At 38.4% G+C, this 20,000-nt stretch overlaps 2 protein-coding genes across 4 annotated transcripts in view; one reads left to right on the forward strand and one right to left on the reverse strand.

The window, feature by feature from the left end:
• apc2 (APC regulator of WNT signaling pathway 2) overlaps positions 1 to 20,000 on the reverse strand; it is a 59,833-nt gene that overhangs the window by 32,155 nt on the left and 7,678 nt on the right. The window contains exons 5-6 of one of the 2 annotated variants that reach the window (XM_030133081.1): positions 19,476 to 19,589; positions 15,283 to 15,357 (exon numbers count right to left, since the gene is read on the reverse strand). In XM_030133081.1, the coding sequence (XP_029988941.1) occupies positions 15,283 to 15,357; positions 19,476 to 19,589 (189 nt within the window). Of the gene's footprint in view, positions 1 to 15,282; positions 15,358 to 18,943; positions 18,961 to 19,475; positions 19,590 to 20,000 lie in introns of those variants that run through there. The other variant, XM_030133083.1, reaches the window with a different exon arrangement.
• On the forward strand, positions 5,623 to 11,249 carry LOC115418579 (tripartite motif-containing protein 14-like). Of its 2 annotated transcripts, none has more exons than XM_030133084.1 (5): positions 5,623 to 5,759; positions 7,381 to 8,106; positions 9,157 to 9,319; positions 9,409 to 9,446; positions 9,735 to 11,249. In XM_030133084.1, exons 2-5 carry the CDS (start codon positions 7,491 to 7,493, stop codon positions 10,292 to 10,294), a joined length of 1,377 nt encoding a protein of 458 aa, XP_029988944.1. In that variant the 5' UTR covers positions 5,623 to 5,759; positions 7,381 to 7,490; the 3' UTR covers positions 10,295 to 11,249. The 2 variants fall into 2 exon arrangements, with proteins under 2 accessions (XP_029988944.1, XP_029988945.1); XM_030133085.1 differs by lacking the exon at positions 5,623 to 5,759 and adding an exon at positions 5,785 to 5,881.

A 20,000-nucleotide genomic window follows, 5' to 3' on the forward strand; every position in this document is an offset into this window, starting at 1 on the left:
GTTATTTATTTTTCTGTATGTTTTTTGTTTTTATATTAATTTGTGTTCATTTTATTTAATCTATATGAACCCAGTGTGTCCATCCACTGTTATTAATCAAACTGTATGAGTTTTACTGATGAATCCATGTTTTCATTTTTTTTTAAATTCATTTTGTTCATTTTATTAATCACTTTGGCTGTTTTTTGTACATTTTGTTGCTGTTTCTCTACTTGTTATTTATTATGTTGTAGATTTTCTTATTTGTTTTCATTCATTTTATTTATTATTCTGTTTGTTTTTGTTCATTTTGTTGTCCTTTTTCCCCCAATTTTGTGGCTTATTTTGTTCACGTTCATGTATTTTTCTCTTGACTTATTAATTTTTGTTTCGTTTGTTCCATTACTTTGGCTGTTTTTGTTGATTTTGTTGCTCATTTTCTTCTTCTTTTTTTTTTTTTTAACTTCATTTTTGCCTTTTTCCCCCTTCTTTTTTCATGTTATTTATTATTCTGTTATTTTGTTGTGTTTTTTTTTTTTTTTTTTTTAATTAATTTTTGTTCATTTTATTTAATCTATATAAACCCAGTGTGTCCATCCACTGTCAATGATCCAACTCTATGGGTTTTATTGGTGAATCAATATTTACATTTTTTTTAATCCATTTTGTTCATTTTATTAATTACTTTGGCTGTTTCTGTTCATTTTGTTGTCTTTTTTCCAGTTTTGTTCAGTTTGTGCCTTATTTTGCTCATGATACTTATTTTTTTACTTTATTTTTCTTATAAATTTTTGTTCCTTTTATTCATTGCTTTGGCTGTTTTTGTTCATTTTGTTGCTCATTGATTCAACTCCATGGGTTTTACTGGTGAATCAATGCTGTAGAAGATGGCGGTGTTTCCATGGTAACTACAGGGTCATATTTGATGACCATGAAAAGATGAAGAACTGTATTTTACACCAATTATTGACATGTATTGACAGGATTAGTGGATCAATATTAAACAGTTTAGATCAGTAGATGGTTTTGGTCATCGGTGGATGTTTGGGTCTTTAAGGGTTAAAGACATTTTTACTGGTGACACTGAAACTACATTAAAAACATCTATAAACCCATCAGATGAACCCAGACTTTCCTTCGTGTACAAACTCTGCTTCTGTTAATAAATCGCTCTGTCTCTTCTCTGTGTTTTATTTGTCTGTTTGTGTCGTGGGCTGCTTTTTCTTCCATCCAGGCCCAGAACATAAACGTAGAAGCTGTCTGTTCTCTTTATCTCAGCTCGGCTCCATCCGTGCCAAGTCTGCAGCTCGGCAACAGCCAATCAGAGCGCAGACGGGGGGGGGGGGGGGGCGCCGTTTGTCTGCATAGCAACAAGCCCGGAGACGGGATGAAGAGTGAGAGAAGCAGCCGGATGAATGTGGAATGAGGACGTCCTGATGCGTTGGCCCATCCACGGCGGAGCAGAAGAACCAGCCCCGCAGTGGAAGAACCAGTAATGGACTGTTGGAGGTGGAAGCCAAGCAGAAAGGCAGAGTTTAACCCTTTATAGCAGTGGTTTTCAACCCTGGGGGCGGGACCCCACGTGGGGTCGCCTGGAATTCAAATGGGGTCGCCTGGAATTTCTAGCAGTTCATAAAAAATGACAACTTACTAATAAAAATCAAATCATATAGTCTACATGTTGCCTAAAATTAACATTTATTTGCAACATATTATCACAAACTATTACACATTCAAAAAAAATTTAATTTAGCAAAAAAAATGTCTCTGTTTTGAATGTCTGGGGTTACCTGAAATTTCTAATAATTTATAAAAAAAAAATTAAAACTTACTGATAAAAATTTACATTATATAGTCTAAATGTTGCCTAAAATTAACGTTTGTTTGCAACATAGTATAGCAAACTATTACATGGTCAAAAACAAATGAATTTTAGCCAGTAAAATGTCTTTGTTTTGAATGTCTGGGGTCGCCTGAAATTTCTAATAATTTATTTAAAAAAAAAAAAAAATTTAAAAATTGAAACTTACTAATAAAAATTTACATTATGTAGCCTAAATGTTGCCTAAAATTAACATTTATTTGCAACATAGTATAGCAAACTATTACACAATCAAAAACAAATTAATTTTTGCCAAAAAAATCTGTAATTTAACAGATTTTTCACTGTTTATTTTACAGATTTTTCCTGTATTTTTAAGATACAGGAAAATATCAATGAAATGACAAAAACAGACTGTGATTTTACATGTTAAATGTAAAATAACACGAAAAAACTGTAACTGTGAAAAACCATAAAATTTCAAATTTTTAAAAGAAATTTTTTTCTTTTTTCACAGAAAAATACAGTTAAAATACATTTGCAAATGTATCATAATTTCACAAATATTTCTTTTCTATTTATGACATTAAACTGTTAATTTAAAGTTTAATACTGTAAAAAAAATAATAATAAAACCAGATTACATTACTGACAGTTAACAGTAACAGAAGTATTTGTTCTGTCAGTTGAACCAGACTTGTTTGTTAATTGACAAATATCTTGTGTAATTACAAGAGGTTTCACAACAAAAATGTTGAATAAATGTATTTTTGTGAATGTATAACATGTATAAGCACTGATAAACTGTCCAAATACAGTTTTTATCAGTGGATTGGACAACTGAGTCTCACTGAAAATGATTTATATATATATATTTATAGGTAATTGGATTGTTTTAATACATGAAAATATTCTTTATTAAACATTAAAAAGTAAAAAAAAAAAAAAGAAAAATCTCATGTAAAGTTAGGGCAAAAAACTATATTTTAATTATGGAAAATTACCGTATTTTTATGAGATGGTTATTTTCCATTATTTTCCAGTATTTTTTCGGCACCCCTGCTGCTGGAATAATACAGTTTCTTTCTGTTTTTTTTTTTTTTTTTTTTTTACAGTGTAAAATCATTTGAGTCAAAGTAAGACCTGTTCATGTACGAGTTGGTTCCAGTTTTATGGGTCAAAAGTCAAACAGGGTTCATTGTTGTGAATAATTAAAGAACTGAGATGCAACCGGTTCATTATGGATGAGGTCAGGCCCCGCCCCCTTCCCTACAGGTGACCAATCAGATGTTTCTTCATGAATATTTAATGACGTTCAGCAGCTGTTTGTCATATACTGGGAATGTTTCCATCAAACTGAGTGTAAAAAAAACAAACAAACTTGAAATATCAGTAAAATGTTATAAGACGTGGAGGAGATGGAGAAAAACGACTGATTTAGTGAATAATCATGGTTGAGTTTGTTTGTTTTTGATGTATTAAAGCAGGAAATGACAAATTATATGGACACAGCAACAAATAAAACACATGAGCTGCAGAAATAATCAGACTAGAGGTTCAGTCCAGAGTTCAAAACCAAATTAGATTCAGGTTTTGGACTGAATCCTTTTACATCTAATAAATGTCCAATATTCTCAAAGCAGCAGCAGCGACTTTATGGTTCAAATCTGCCATAAAAAGCTGCATTCATCAGAACTATCACCTGATTTTATGCTTTGTGAGCATGTGTCATTAATGTTCAAAGGCTTATTGTCTGGTTTAATTCCTGTTTTTTACTCCTCAGTTCCTCTTGTTCTTCCAGCTTCTACATTTCGTATCACATTATTCAAGTATTAACAGTAAAATGGCATTAAAGCAGGGGTCTCAAACATGTGTTCCGGGGCCAAATGCATCCCACCAAAGGTTCCAATCCAGCCCCTGGGATGAATTTTCAAAGTGTAAAAACTTGCTTGAATTAAGCAAAAAAATCTTGAATTAAGCAAAAAAAAAATCTGCCAATGGAATAAGTGAAAATCATCTTGTTCAGATTTGTTGAAATCAGATTTTCCAGATCTATTTTCTATAAATCAGTTCTTATATCTCAGTGAACAGTTCCTCTTTAGGTGATTCTGTCTGATTTTAAGTGGGATCAGATATTTGGACTACAAATCCTACTATAATGGACGTTCTGCGCGTCTTTGTCCGATTGATGTTGCAGCACATGAGGGCGTTTGTTCGCTTTTCCTCAGCCTTCACAGGCCCAATCACTGTCAAACTCCCCAAATAAACACAAACATTCCCTGACTATCTACCAGGCACAATTTTATGTCTGTTTTCAAATGTTCTCAGGTATTCTGGGCAATTTTATCCATCCTGACTCGCTCAGCCAGATGTGATGTTCACAGACGAGTCGACACTTTTGAACGGCTCTTTTAAGTGAACGATAAGAACCGATTCGTTGTGAGCTGTTCTTCTGTTCAAATTACCCACAATGCCTTCATGCTTCACCTGTGTGTCCATGAGTCTGAGTTGTCCACGCTGCCTTCACCTGAACGACTGATGACATCTGTGAGTTTGAGTTGTCCCAGCACAACACAGGCACCTGAACGCAGCTACATGCAGCTAATTTAGGGGAGGAGTTATCAGTGAGTCTGACTGACTGAAGACATTTACCGCTGGATCAGGGAGGAGTGACTGAAAAAAGCGCAGATGTGGGATTAACTGGAGGAGCATCTGCTTCTAGAAATGCACATATGGACTGATGTGGAGGAAAAGCCGGGCCCTGGAGGACCCCAGCCAGACCCTGGAGGACCCCAGCCAGACCCTGGAGGACCCCAGCCAGACCCTGGAGGACCCCAGCCAGACCCTGGAGGACCCCAGCCGGGCCCTGGTGGACCCCAGCCAGACCCTGGAGGACCCCAGCCAGACCCTGGAGGACCCCAGCCAGACCCTGGAGGACCCCAGCCGGGCCCTGGTGGACTCTGGATGTATGTAATCATACTTGACAGACCAAAAAAATCCATGCTCTTCTCTTCATGCCTCGCATGGTGACTCACATTATTACCTGCACAATGCAGGATTACATGGTAGTTTACAAATGGACTTCTACTTGTCATGCTATCATACAATGGCACCGCGGGTACAATGCTGCTAGTGAGAAAAACACACTTGGTAAGGTTTAGATTTTTGCAGTGAACAGTTCAGATACAGATCACATATGAGCCAAAAAAAATCAGATTTGGGCCACATTTACCAACAGTCTGAACGTAGAACTAGATGACGAAGGAGGATTATGAACTGAACCATTAATGAAACTCATCTTCCTTCAGTTTATCACAAATAGCAAAAATTCAGCAGATTTGTGGATTTTTTTAGGATATGAGATTGGACTGCGGATGAAAATAAGTACTGATGCTAACTCCAGCATATTTACATGTTTATACTGAAATGGAATGTATAAAAGTGTTCATTAAAGTGCACTGTCCTGCCTAAATAAAGATACATACATACCAAAAAAACAGGAGCTACAGTTGTCATGAAAACAGATCAGAGCAAAAAGTACAATAAGAGCCTCTTAAATAAGGTGGAAAATACTCCAGTAGTTTACAAATACCTCAGCTGTTTATGGAGCTGAAGTTACGCGTCTAGTTTTTGTCACATGTGAGTAAAATCTGTGCCTCCATCAGAAACACAACAGAGGTGAAACCAAACATCTGCACCGGCGGCCAATCAGCAGCCAGACTGAAAAATGGAGACGAACCGGTCGAACTGGAAAACCGGTTCAGTCGAATGAATGAACAAACGAACGCAGGCGTCAGTTCAGTCTGAGACACAGGATCGCACTGAAGCCTTCAAAGACACCAAGACGCAGAACAGAAACATCCAAGTGAATCCGACCAGAGCAGAGCAGAGAGGAGGCGTCTGATCCGCTGGAAACGACAGCGTCAGGTCTGCAGCTGTTACCGGACTCATTCATCAGGTACCTTTACTGAGAGACCACACCGTTCTGTCTCAAAAATCTGGAACTTACAGCGAAGAAGGACTGGAAATGGCAGGATTTAAACAGTGAAGATGGAAGGGCAGTGTCGTCATGGAGACAAAGTATGTAGAGGTCAGAGGTCAGGGTGGAGACCTCGGTTTATTTCCTGTTTCAAACCGATAAGTCGGTGTTGTTCGTTTTATCAAAACTGTTTCATAACAAAGTGATTGTTCTTGTAACTATGACGACAGAGGATGTGAGACAATAAAAAGAACTTATTTGTCATGTTTATCGAGGACTTTCTCTGAACTTTAACCTGAACCTGTTAAGACTCAGCTACGCATTTTTGTCTTCCGTAGGGGACAAGAATTTCACAGCTTTAAAAAATACATACATACATACATACATAAATAAAAATGTAAAAAAGATGCACGGCAAAGTAACGACAGCGTATTAGGGCCATATAATAAAAAAATAAAAACACTTGTCACTACGAGAATCAAGTCGTAATATTATGAGAATACAGTCGTACTTTTAAAAAAACTCATAATTTGACAAAAATAATGTCGTTCTTTTATGAAATTAAAGTTGTAATATTTTGGCAGTATTTTAACAGTGAAGACGGAAAGGGCAAGTTTTATCAAAACTGTTTCATAACAAAGTGATTGTTCTTGTAACTATGACGACAGAGGATGTGAGACAGTAAAGTGAACTTATTGCACGTGTTTATCGAGGACTTTCTCTAAACTTTAACCTGAACCTGTTGAGACTCAGCTACGCATTTTTGTCTTCTGTAGGAGACAAGAACTTCACAGCTTTAAAAAAAAAAATAATAATAATAATACATTTTTTAAAAAAGATGTGATCCACAGCAAAGGTACGACGGTTCACATAGGAAGAATAAAAACACTTGTCACTACAAGAATAAAGTCGTAATATTTTGAGAATAAAGTTGTAATTTAAAAAAAAAAACCCAAACTCATAATTGAATGAAAACAATGTTCTTTTATCAGATTAAAGTTGTAATATTTTGAAAATAAATTTGCAATAGTGTAGTGTTTTTCTACCTTGGGGTCGGGACCCCACGTGGGGTCACCTGAAATTTCTAGTAATTGATAAAAAAATGTAAAAATTATACTTACTAATAAAAATTTACATTATATAGCCTAAATGTTGTCTATTATTAACGTGTATTTGCAACATATTATAGCAAACTATTACATGATCCAAAACAAATTAATTTTAGCAAAAAAAAAACAAAACAAAAATCTTCGTTTTGAAAGTCTGGGGTTGCCAGAAATTTATGATGTTAAAATGGGGTCACGAGCCAAAAAAGGTTGGGAACCACTGCAATAGTGCGATAAAAAGTCATAATCTAAACCACTTCCAGTCAGTTCCTCCTCCATAAAAGAGCTGATTTGCTCCAAATCCGTTCGGTTCTTACAACAAAAAACAAACCCAAACGTGTGCGAACTGTCTTCAAAGTCTTTCGACTCATGCTAATGTGTTGATGGTGGGCAGATGAATTTAAAACCAATTAAAGACTGTTTTATATCATTGAATGCACAGATCAAATTGTGTCAAAAATATTAATTCATTTGCATATTTATGGGTTCAACAGGTGCTTCCTAATGTCTGCAGGAAAAGAACCGACTGGATGAGACACTTTTGTCCTAGAATGAAATAAAAGTCTAAAGTTTAAATGAGAAAGGTGAAGAAAAAGAGGCTGAGATGAGTTCCCTTCTAGAAAATGACCGGAACAAGTTGGATTCAGACGAAGACGCCGACGTGACGTCCGAACCGAACCCAGGAGACGTCAGGGTTAAAGACCTGAAGACGAGTCCAAGGCCGAAAACGCTTATCAGTCCTTTGGACCTGATCCGAGAAGACCTGGGCCACTTCAGAGACGACCTGGTCAACATGTTCAAAGACCGAGACGGGAAGACCGCCAACACCCTGAGCCTCCTCAAAGACGACTTCAACAGCTTCAAAGACGACTTCAACAGCGTCTTCAGAAAAAACCTCCCAAAGGAGAAGGTGAAGGAAGACCCACCGAACACCGTCAGAACCAAAGTCCCAGACCTGGACCGACTGGACGAGCACTTGAAGAGTCCGTTCAGAGACCAGAGGCTTTTAAAGAGTTTTCAAAGAGATGAAACCAAAAAGAAAGTTTCAATGAAAACTGAAGAAGAGCTGGACGATGAGTTTACAGCAGATGTTTCACAGCAGAACCGTGAGACGGTCCACGAAAAACTGGACGGAAACGTGAAAAATGATGAAAGTGACTCAAAGACCTGCATCTCTGAAACACTGGACATTGAAGAGATGATATTTTCATTGCAAAAAGGTAAAGACGTGAGGTTTTAAGGGTGGTTTACGATTTATTTATGTTGTTTGTGTCTTTATCGTAACTTTTCAGAATCAGAATCTGATTTATTGTTATTCTTTAAAGCATCAGTTTCATCTGTATTCCTTCATAAACCTGTGGAAAAGCACCTCTAAGGCTCCGTTCACACAGCAGGTCTTAACGGACAACTCGGATTTTTTGGTGAAATCCGTTTTTTTTTAAATTTTGTTAATTTTATTGACTATTTTGTTCAATTTTGTTCCTTTGGGGAACTGCAATCTAAGGCTAATGCACAGTGTGGATTTTTTGGCGAAATCCGATTTTTTTGTGTGTTGGTTCATATTCCACATTAAATGCGACGTCTATCAGTTTTGACTATGAACTGAATGTGACCCTGAAATGACCACATGCACTAAAGAGGTCCTGAAGTGACCCACATGCACTAAAGAGGTCCTGAAGTGACCCACATGCACTAAAGAGGTCCTGAAGTGACCCACATGCACTAAAGAGGCCCTGACTTTATACGTGACCACGCAAGTAAATATGTTTTTCCTCGGCTCCTCCTCCTCGGACGCAGAATTGTGACATTTGTCGCATTTCAATGACATAAAGGTTGGATAAATGCGACCTGGATGTTCAGACTCAAGTCACATTGGAAAGTATCAGATACATATCAGATTTAGGACCACATATGAAAGTGGTCCGGGTCAGATTTAGGACCACATATGAAAGTGGTCTGGGTCAGATTAGTGCTGTTCAAACTGTCTTAAACAGATCAGATACAGGTCACTTATGGGTGAAAAAATCGGATTTTGGCCACATTTACCTGCATCTGAACGTAGCCTAATTCTTGTATGAATAGTATCTGTAATATTTATGAATGTCATGTATTTAAGGTTAATATCACTATGGTTACTAAAGTTATACATCTGATTAGTTGTGCCTTTTGCAGAGTTTATCTATAAAATGTAATACTTACGTTTGTTAGGATTTACAGGATTTTCTAAACAAAGCTCATTGTTTGGTTTTTTTTTTGTCGTATTAACTCAGCTCAACTGAGATATGAGAGAGAAGAAAGAAACGTTTTGTGTCGGATATCAGAAGACGAACCGATAACTGAGGAGGACGTTAACATCTCCAGTTTTCCGTTAATGTCTCTGTCCACTGGGATCAAACTGCTCAGTCTGAGAGAAGCTGATAAACATGAAAAGACGTGAGTCCAACGAGTGGAAAACAGCGAAAATGGGCTAAAACTGAGATTCCCTGTTTGACTTTAAAGTATCTAATGTTCTTCTGTTGCAGAAATCAACCACAAGGAGACATGTGGTCGATTAAAAACTGTAAGTTCACATGGATTTGGTTCATTTCAGCTTCGGTTGTAATGTTTTCAGTCGATAGGTAATGACTCTATGCAGATGATACTATAAACTTTATGACCATCTGATAAAAATATAGTATCATCTGCATACAATGATAACCTTTTAGAATTGTTTTAACATTTAGTAAGAACTGACTGGTCTTTAAATGCTACAAAAGGAGAAACTGATTTATTTTTTCTTTTGTTTTCTGTGAAATTGGTTAAAATTTGTGGCATATTTCGCTGATTACCTACTCTTTTTTCCCCTAAGTTGCTGGATATTTGACCCTTGACCCCAACACAGCCAATTCAGAGCTACAGCTGACCAACTGCAACCGAACGGCGACTCGAGTCTGGTTGGACCGCCGACCCTCGGACCACCCAGACCGGTTTGAGTGCTGCCCTCAGCTCCTGTGCAGGGAGGGGCTTCTGGACAACTTCTACTGGGAGGCGACGTGGAGCGGTGGCGCTGACATCGGAGTCACCTACAACAGCATCTCCAGAGTCGGAGACGCCATGAGCTGCCTGCTGGGACACAACCGACACTCGTGGACTTTGGAATGCAGTGAGGGAAGCTACACACCGTGTCACAATAACCGCCGGTTCAAGTCCTACTCGCCTCGGCCGTTCACCCACAGAGTCGGGGTTTTTCTGGACTGGGCCGCCGGGTCGCTGTCCTTCTACAGCGTCTCTCGGGACAACATGGTCCACATCCACACCTTCCACTCCACCTTCACCGAGCCACTGTACCCAGGGTTCTGGGTTTGGGCATACGAGGGTTCGGTGTCGCTGTGTCAGGTGGAGTTGGACTGGGAACGACTGCTGCAGTGAAAGACCCAGGTCCGTGGAGATCCACCAGAAGATCCACCAGAAGGTCTTCAAACCAAGTTTTACTGGTGTATATTAAAAGTCTGGCTTTAACAGACTAACATCACATCCTGCTCCACCAGTTGAATAGTGTCTCAGATCAGACTCCTTATGGAATGTTTGGGTCGTTTGTGTTTGTTTTTACAGATTCAGCAACAAAACAATCATGAAGGCAACATAAACAAGCACGAAGCGAACAGGAAGTGTTCCAACTAAATGAAGTACAGTCCAGGTTACCTTAAACCACATGTTAACAGGATTTATACAGTTATTACTGTATATCATATCGACTGCAGATCCAACCTCAACCTCCAGTCTTTCAAATCATTTTCAGACTGATCTCATGAAACGGCGTTATATGTCACACCAGTTCTTATGGCATTTGCCGTGCTATACATACGCATTTTCGACATTTCACGTGTTATTTAATGCCATTTGATCGCGTGTCAATTTACGTCAAGAGCTCCGGTTCACATAACCCTAACCCTCAGTGCGTGGTGCTGGATGGATCCGTTCAGGTTGGACATGGGGGCTCAAAACGGCGTGAACATAGACAGTGGAAAGTTTGTGATGTGTTCAGATCACACGCTAATGAAAAGTGGTGTGTACATTAACACGAGTTGTGATATCATGTTGTCATGCTGATTTGAAACAGCTAAGACTGATTTTACCGACAGACTGATCAATGCACAAATGTTCCTGCGCCTAAAAAGAACCAACGCTGAAGGTACATCTTCAAAATATGCTTTCACAGCCCAAAAATAAAAGTGATATCATAGAAAACGAGAAAAGCAATCGAAGAGCAAAGACCTCTGCCAAGGCAGATCAGCCCCCCCCCCCCCCTTCACTGATCACCACCAAAATTTCATCATTTGTTCCTTGTGCCAGTATCAACACTTCTTGAAAATTTCATCCAAATCCGTCCATAACTTTTGAGTTATCCTGCTAACAAACAAACAGACAACAGAGGTAACTAAAGAAGCACTTGGAGAGCACAGATCTCTGCCAAGGTAGATCAGCCCCCCCCCCCCACACACACACACACACACACACACTCTGATCACCACCAAAATTTCATCATTTCTTCCTTGTGCCAGTATCAACATTTCTTGAAATTTTCATGCAAATCCGTCCATAACTTTTTGAGTTATCTTGCTAACAGGCAAACAAATAAACAACCCCTTCCTTGTTGGAGGTAATTCTTATTCCATCCAAAGTCATCCAAAACTATGGTTCTGTCATCCAGTCCTAACTCCTGTGTGTGTCATGTGACTAAAACAGACAGAAAAGAAAACATGGAATGCCTAAAAACACTGTTTTTGTCAGTACAATGCCATAGATATTAATGTACGAACTTAAGTTATTTTGGTTTTTATCAAGAAAAACATGTGAAATGGATAGATATCAGCTCTGAAATTAAACTACTATGAGCTATTTTTGTTTATCATTAGATTTGTCCAAACAAATGGACCTTTAGTTGGACCAGGCATTAAAATAAACAAGAAACTGAAGAAAACAAGGGGTGGTCTAATCATTTTTTCACTGACTGTATTAGGCTCTTTAGTTGATTTCCTATTTTTTATACATTTAAAAGACAAACATAGTCAGCACAATCACCATTTTCACACATAAAATACTCAATCCCATTCCTGATAGACAGCTGTTCCTGACATGGCAATTCAACATCAATATTCTACTAATGTTCCTGGTAACAAGCCCTACAAAAACATGTCTTTTTTCAAAGGTTTCCATTGATGACACATGTTCTGTTGTGTAAGCTCAGCCTTCCTCTTTAAACACCTTCTTAAAAACATCAGCTTCTCAGTATTTGTATATATTGAAAACCCTGTTCATAGCCCCCCCACCCCATCACCACCAAAATGTAATCATTTCTTCCTTGTGCCAGTATCAACATTTGCTGAAAATTTCATCAAAATCCGTCCATAACTTTTTGAGTTCTCTTGCTAACAGACAGACAAACGCTGATGAAAACATAACCTACTTGGTGGAGGTAATTAAATTAGAAGAAAGTACCAACAGTTCAAGAACCCTTCACTGAGCTTTATTAGATCACAGTATTTTCTGTAACGTTTAGATATTTATGGATGTGAGAGAATGAAGCACAATAGAACAAGTAAAAACTATTCACTGTGTCACTGCTTTTCTGATATTAGCTTCACAAAGGAAGGTAATAAAAAAAAAAAACACAAAAGACAGAGAGGAAGTAGAAGACGACAAGCAAACAAACAAGCAAGGAAGTGACTGAATTATTCTGAACTGTGATATAAAAGCATACGGGTCAGGTCAAAGGAACACCAACATCTGTGAGAAAAATCCAAGTTTCTCTGATCCTTTTCTGGTTGCACTCATCTGTTAGTTTATTACTGTGATGGAGAATAAATGCTTCGGATAAAAATATTGGACTTGTTTTCTACACACAAGATGTCACTCAATTTGATTTCAATACATTTGTACTATTTACATGCCTTTTATATCATGAAAATAAAGATGTATTTTCTGAAAATATAATTTGGGAACTGCATAAATGTACACTGGGTCATTATGGGTTAAATAAAACATTGTTGGGTTGTTTTGTATTGTATTAACGGTGACGTTTCAGTATTAAATACCTTCTTTTGTTTCGGTTTAATTCAGATCCCTCCCACAGAGACAGAGGCTGCTCTGATTGGACGACCACAAACCACATGAAATGAACCAATCACTGCACGAGAATGAAAGGTTCAAGGTTACTTTATTTCTATCCGTGGGTACATTTGTTTTGCAGATGAGGTGATTGCTTTGGCATTACAGCAAGACATACATTGAACCTGTTCGGCAGGTACTTGATCGAGCGTCCAGACCAGACCAAAAGTGCTCAGAGTTCCACCATTCAACAGCACGGATAAGCAAAAGAATAAAAGAAATAAAGAAGATCAAATAAATAAAAACAACGTGCAATAAAACAATAAAAACCTCAAGAAGATGAAAACAGTCTGGGATAAAAACCAGGACAAGAACATAAAATTAAAAAATTTGAAATCACTATAATAATAACTAGAGCAAAGAAATAGGATAAATAACTAAAATAAGTAAAGAAAGTGCAATGTCACTGTTTCTTATGGAGCTCAGTGACAGCGACAGAACACAGCTGGTTTTATAAACGCTGTGTCCTGCATCGGGACTAAAAACCTCCGTCCAGAGGAAAGGAGCTGAAATTCACCCCCTAATGCACAGGTGTCAAACATGCGGCCCGGGGGCCAAAACTGGGCCGTCGAAGGGTCCAATCCAGCCCCTGGGATGAATGTGTGAAATGCAAAAATTACACTGAATATATTAAAAATCATGGATGTAAAAATCATTTTAGGTCAATTCAACCTAAATTAGGTCAGACCAGTAAAATACTGTCATAATAACCTATAAATAATGAAAAACACATTTTTTCCTCTTTGTTTTAGTGTAAAAAAAAAGTCAAATACACAAAAATGTTTATATTTAGACTAAACCTTTTACAAAAAATGTGAACAACCAGAACAAATATGAACAACCTGAAATGTCCTAAGAGAAGTAAGTAGAATTTGAATAATATTCTACCTGTTATTAAGTGTTTGGTGCATTTGTAGATCCACTGTGATCTGTACGTTATAATGCACATGTATAAATGATAAACTGAGGCAGAATATTGTTCAAATTGCACTGATTTTTCTTTAGAATTTTCAGGTTGTTCGTATTTGTTCATGTTATGTTCGAGTACAGTTCGCAGATGTAAACATTTTCATTACACAATTTGACTTTTTTTTTTTTTACTCAAAAACAGAAAATACTTTGGAATTTACATTATTTATAAGTTTTTATCCTGTTATTTATATTATTTTACTGGTCCGGCCCACTTCAGATCATATTAGGCTGAATGTGGAACTGAACTAACATGAGTTTGACAGCCCTGCACTAAAGGATGGGAGTCATTATAAAGAACTGATGAAACCACAACAACACTAGCAAATTAGGCTGCTGGTGTAATTATTATTATCATGTATTTTTGTATTATTACAACAATTCTTATTTTCCCCCTCACTCGCCCCTCTCTCTTTCTCACTTTCATTCACACCCCCCTTCTCCTTTTCCCTATCACCCCTAACCAAGCTATAGTGTTTAGTTGCTATTTATATTTATGATCGTTTTCATTGTAATATGAGGTTGTTGTTGTTGTTGTTGTTTGTCAATACTCTGTTGTTGTTGTGTTGTTGTTGTTTTTGGTTTGTTTATTTGTTTGATTTCCGTTTTATGTGTTGTTGTTGTTTTTCTGTCCACATTGTCTTGTTAACTATCCCTATTAAAAATCCTCTGAAACGCAAACGAGTTCCCTCTGAAATCAAATCACACCTGCTGTTTATTTCTGCGTCCGACCCCACAGATTGAACCAGGCACATACATAAACACTAGTGAGGCTGATCGGTCAGACAACTCTTTGTGTTGTTGTGTTGTTGTTGTTGTTGTTGTTATTGTTGTGTTGTTGTTGTGTTGTTGTTGTGTTGTTGTGTTGTTGTTATTGTTGTTTTGTTGTTGTGTTGTTGTGTTGTTGTTGTGTTGTTGTTATTGTTGTGTTGTTGTTGTGTTGTTGTGTGTGTGTTGTTGTTGTGTGTTGTTTGTGTGTGTTGTTGTGTGTTGTGTGTTGTTGTGTTGTTTGTGTGTTGTTGTTGTGTGTTGTGTTGTGTTGTGTTGTGTTGTGTGTTGTTGGTGTGTTGTTGTTGTGTTGTTGTGTGGTTGTTGTTGTGTTGTGTGTGATGTGTGCTGTGTGTTGTGTGTGCTGTTGTGTAGTGTTGGTGGTGCTGGTTGTTGTTGTTGTTGTTGTGTTGTTGTTGTGTTGTTGTTGTTGTTGTTGTTGTGTTGTTGTTGTTGTTGTTGTTGTTGTTGTTGTTGTTGTTGTTGTTGTTGTGTTTGTGTCTGGTTCAGACCTGTAGCTGACTCTCCTGACTCCCTCGGGCCTCCTGCAGCTCCTTCTCCAGCTGCTCCAGTCGAGCCACTCGCATCTGCAACACAAACGGTAAAACCACCACGGCTCAGACACGTCCAGATGTTTCCACCTGCAGCTGTCGGACACATCTCATTAACAGCATCCGGACTGAACGAGTCCATGATGAGCAGGATGTGTCAGAGGAGGGTTTAAGTGAGCAGTAAACGTGAATCTAACATGGGTCTGGACCAGGGCTGTCCAACCCCGGTCCTGCAGATCCACGATCCTTCATGTTTCAGATGTTTCCTCTTCCAGTCCACCTGACCGTCGTTATCAGTCTACTGCAGAAGTTGAGTTAGAAGAAGGAAACATCTGAAACAGAAGGATAGTAGATCTGGAGGACCAGGGTTGGACAGCCCTGGTCTGCAGGTTTAATCTAAAAGACTACTAGAAAAGATAAGGTAAGGTAAGGTAAGGTAAGGTAAGGTAAGGTAAGGTAAGGTACGACATGGTAAGATATGGTAAGATAAAATAAGATAAGAAAAGATAACATATCTCTCTCTCGTTCGTTCGTTCATTCGTTCGTTAGTGTCAGTCTGACCTGTGTCCTCTGAACCATCTCATGTTTGTTTGTTTGTTTGTTTGTTTGTTTGTTCGTCAGTGTGAGTCTGACCTGTGTCCTCTGAACCATCTCGTGTTTGTTTGTTTGTTTGTTTGTTTGTTAGTGTCAGTCTGACCTGTGTCCTCTGAACCATCTCATGTTTGTTTGTTTGTTTGTTTGTTCGTTAGTGTCAGTCTGACCTCTGTCCCTCTGAACCATCTCGTGTTTGTTTGTTTGTTTGTTTGTTTGTTTGTTCGTTAGTGTCAGTCTGACCTGTGTCCTCTGAACCATCTCGCGTTTGTTTGTTTGTTTGTTTGTTTGTTCGTTCATTAGTGCCAGTCTGACCTGTGTCCTCTGAACCATCTCGTGTTTGTTTGTTTGTTTGTTTGTTTGTTTGTTCGTTAGTGTCAGTCTGACCTGTGTCCTCTGAACCATCTCGTGTTTGTTTGTTTGTTTGTTTGTTTGTTCGTTCGTTGGTGTCAGTCTGACCTGTGTCCTCTGAACCATCTCGTGTTTGTTTGTTTGTTTGTTTGTTTGTTCGTTAGTGTCAATCTGACCTGTGTCCTCTGAACCATATCGTGTTTGTTTGTTTGTTTGTTAGTGTCAGTCTGACCTGTGTCCTCTGAACCATCTCGTGTTTGTTTGTTTGTTTGTTTGTTTGTTTGTTAGTGTCAGTCTGACCTGTGTCCTCTGAACCATCTCGTGTTTGTTTGTTTGTTTGTTTGTTTGTTTGTTTGTTTGTTTGTTCGTTTGTTCGTTAGTGTCACTCTGACCTGTGTCCTCTGAACCATATCGTGTTTGTTTGTTTGTTTGTTTGTTTGTTTGTTTGTTTGTTCGTTAGTGTCAGTCTGACCTGTGTCCTCTGAACCATCTCGCGTTTGTTTGTTTGTTTGTTTGTTTGTTTGTTCGTTCGTTCGTTAGTGTCAGTCTGACCTGTGTCCTCTGAACCATCTCGTGTTTGTTTGTTTGTTTGTTTGTTTGTTTGTTCGTTTGTGTCAGTCTGACCTGTGTCCTCTGAACCATCTCTGTGTTGTTTGTTTGTTTGTTTGTTTGTTCGTTAGTGTCAATCTGACCTGTGTCCTCTGAACCATATCGTGTTTGTTTGTTTGTTTGTTAGTGTCAGTCTGACCTGTGTCCTCTGAACCATCTTGTGTTTGTTTGTTTGTTTGTTTGTTTGTTTGTTTGTTTGTTCGTTCGTTAGTGTCAGTCTGACCTGTGTCCTCTGAACCATCTCGTGTTTGTTTGTTTGTTTGTTTGTTTGTTTGTTCGTTAGTGTCAGTCTGACCTGTGTCCTCTGAACCATCTCGTGTTTGTTTGTTTGTTTGTTTGTTCGTTCATTAGTGCCAGTCTGACCTGTGTCCTCTGAACCATCTCGTGTTGTTTGTTTGTTGTTGTTGTTTGTTCGTTAGTGTCAGTCTGACCTGTGTCCTCTGAACCATCTCGTGTTTGTTTGTTTGTTTGTTTGTTTTTGTTCGTTAGTGTCAGTGACCTGTGTCCTCTGAACCATGTGTTTGTTGTTTGTTTGTTTGTGTTCGTTAGTGTCAGTCTGACCTGTGTCCTCTGAACCATCTTGTGTTTGTTTGTTTGTTTGTTTGTTTGTTTGTTCGTTAGTGTCAGTCTGACCTGTGTCCTCTGAACCATCTCGTGTTTGTTTGTTTGTTTGTTTGTTAGTGTCAGTCTGACCTGTGTCCTCTGAACCATCTCGTGTTTGTTTGTTTGTTTGTTTGTTTGTTCGTTAGTGTCAGTCTGACCTGTGTCCTCTGAACCATCTCGTGTTTGTTTGTTTGTTTGTTTGTTTGTTTGTTCGTTAGTGTCAGTCTGACCTGTGTCCTCTGAACCATCTCGTGTTTGTTTGTTTGTTTGTTTGTTTGTTTGTTCGTTAGTGTCAGTCTGACCTGTGTCCTCTGAACCATCTCGTGTTTGTTTGTTTGTTTGTTTGTTTGTTTGTTAGTGTCAGTCTGACCTGTGTCCTCTGAACCATCTCGTGTTTGTTTGTTTGTTTGTTTGTTTGTTCGTTCGTTAGTGTCAGTCTGACCTGTGTCCTCTGAACCATCTCGTGTTTGTTTGTTTGTTTGTTTGTTTGTTTGTTTGTTTGTTTGTTTGTTTGTTCGTTAGTGTCAGTCTGACCTGTGTCCTCTGAACCATCTCGTGTTTGTTTGTTTGTTTGTTTGTTTGTTTGTTTGTTCGTTAGTGTCAGTCTGACCTGTGTCCTCTGAACCATCTCGTGTTGTTTGTTTGTTTGTTTGTTTGTTTGTTCGTTTGTTCGTTAGTGTCACTCTGACCTGTTGTCCTCTGAACCATATCGTGTTTGTTTGTTGTTTGTTAGTGTCAGTCTGACCTGTGTCCTCTGAACCATCTCGTGTTTGTTTGTTTGTTGTTTGTTTGTTTGTTTGTTCGTTAGATGTCAGTCTGACCTGTGTCCTATGAACCAATCTCGCGTTTTGTTTGTTTGTTTGTTTGTTTGTTCGTTCGTTCGTTAGTGTCAGTCTGACCTGTGTCCTCTGAACCATCTCGTGTTTGTTTGTTTGTTTGTTTGTTTGTTTGTTCGTTAGTGTCAGTCTGACCTGTGTCCTCTGAACCATCTCGTGTTTGTTTGTTTGTTTTTTTTGTTTGTTCGTTAGTGTCAATCTGACCTGTGTCCTCTGAACCATCTCGTGTTTGTTTGTTTGTTTGTTTGTTTGTTTGTTCGTTAGTGTCAATCTGACCTGTGTCCTCTGAACCATATCGTGTTTGTTTGTTTGTTTGTTAGTGTCAGTCTGACCTGTGTCCTCTGAACCATCTTGTGTTTGTTTGTTTGTTTGTTTGTTTGTTTGTTTGTTTGTTTGTTTGTTTGTTCGTTAGTGTCAGTCTGACCTGTGTCCTCTGAACCATCTCGTGTTTGTTTGTTTGTTTGTTTGTTTGTTTGTTTGTTCGTTAGTGTCAGTCTGACCTGTGTCCTCTGAACCATCTCGTGTTTGTTTGTTTGTTTGTTTGTTTGTTTGTTTGTTCGTTAGTGTCAATCTGACCTGTGTCCTCTGAACCATATCGTGTTTGTTTGTTTGTTTGTTAGTGTCAGTCTGGCCTGTGTCCTCTGAACCATCTCGTGTTTGTTTGTTTGTTTGTTTGTTTGTTCGTTCGTTAGTGTCAGTCTGACCTGTGTCCTCTGAACCATCTCGTGTTTGTTTGTTTGTTTGTTTGTTTGTTCGTTAGTGTCAGTCTGACCTGTGTCCTCTGAACCATCTCGTGTTTGTTTGTTTGTTTGTTTGTTTGTTTGTTTGTTCGTTAGTGTCAGTCTGACCTGTGTCCTCTGAACCATCTCGTGTTTGTTTGTTTGTTTGTTTGTTTGTTTGTTTGTTCGTTAGTGTCAGTCTGACCTGTGTCCTCTGAACCATCTCGTGTTTGTTTGTTTGTTTGTTTGTTTGTTTGTTTGTTCGTTAGTGTCAGTCTGACCTGTGTCCTCTGAACCATCTCGTGTTTGTTTGTTTGTTTGTTTGTTTGTTTGTTTGTTTGTTCGTTCGTTAGTGTCAGTCTGACCTGTGTCCTCTGAACCATCTCGTGTTTGTTTGTTTGTTTGTTTGTTTGTTTGTTTGTTCGTTCGTTAGTGTCAGTCTGACCTGTGTCCTCTGAACCATCTCGTCGCTGGTTCCGAATCGTTCCTCCATCACCGATCGGACCTGCTGGGCCTCGAACTCCAGCTGCTGACGGATCAGATCCATCTGCAGAGAAAACTACGACAAACACAACACGAGGCTGTAGGTCTGCATTTGTATCAGCATGTGGAAGTGACAGGAAGGAAAACCACAAAAGGCAGAAAAGATCCATGATCAGCCCATGAAGACGCTGGAACTACTAAGTCTAATTACTCCAGTCAATACCAAGTCTGAAGTAAACTGAAACAAAGATTACGTTTTTATCGACATGTGAAATTTCACCCATTACAAGTAAACAGGAGAAAAAAAAGAGATTGTAAAAATTCATAAAAAATTTGAACTTTGACCTATTTTTCCCAAAATGTAATGAGATCTATTTGCATCACTGGTACTCTATAAACCCAGTCTGGTCTGAGTTCAACCAACAGTTATGCTGCTAAAAGGTTAACAAACAAACAAACAAACAAACAGCCTGAACCAAAAACAATA

This window comes from Sphaeramia orbicularis, chromosome 4 (assembly GCF_902148855.1).
Source record: "Sphaeramia orbicularis chromosome 4, fSphaOr1.1, whole genome shotgun sequence".
Lineage (NCBI taxonomy): Eukaryota > Metazoa > Chordata > Actinopteri > Kurtiformes > Apogonidae > Sphaeramia > Sphaeramia orbicularis.

What these genes read in the sequence shown, in the direction of transcription:
- LOC115418579 (XM_030133084.1), top strand. Translation starts at nt 7,491, where the DNA reads ATGAGTTCCCTTCTAGAAAATGACCGGAACAAGTTGGATTCAGACGAA. An exon ending in GATATTTTCATTGCAAAAAG is followed by an intron (nt 8,107 to 9,156) that starts GTAAAGACGTGA and finishes GTATTAACTCAG; the next exon opens with CTCAACTGAGATATGAGAGA. An exon ending in CATGTGGTCGATTAAAAACT is followed by an intron (nt 9,447 to 9,734) that starts GTAAGTTCACAT and finishes TTTTCCCCTAAG; the next exon opens with TTGCTGGATATTTGACCCTT.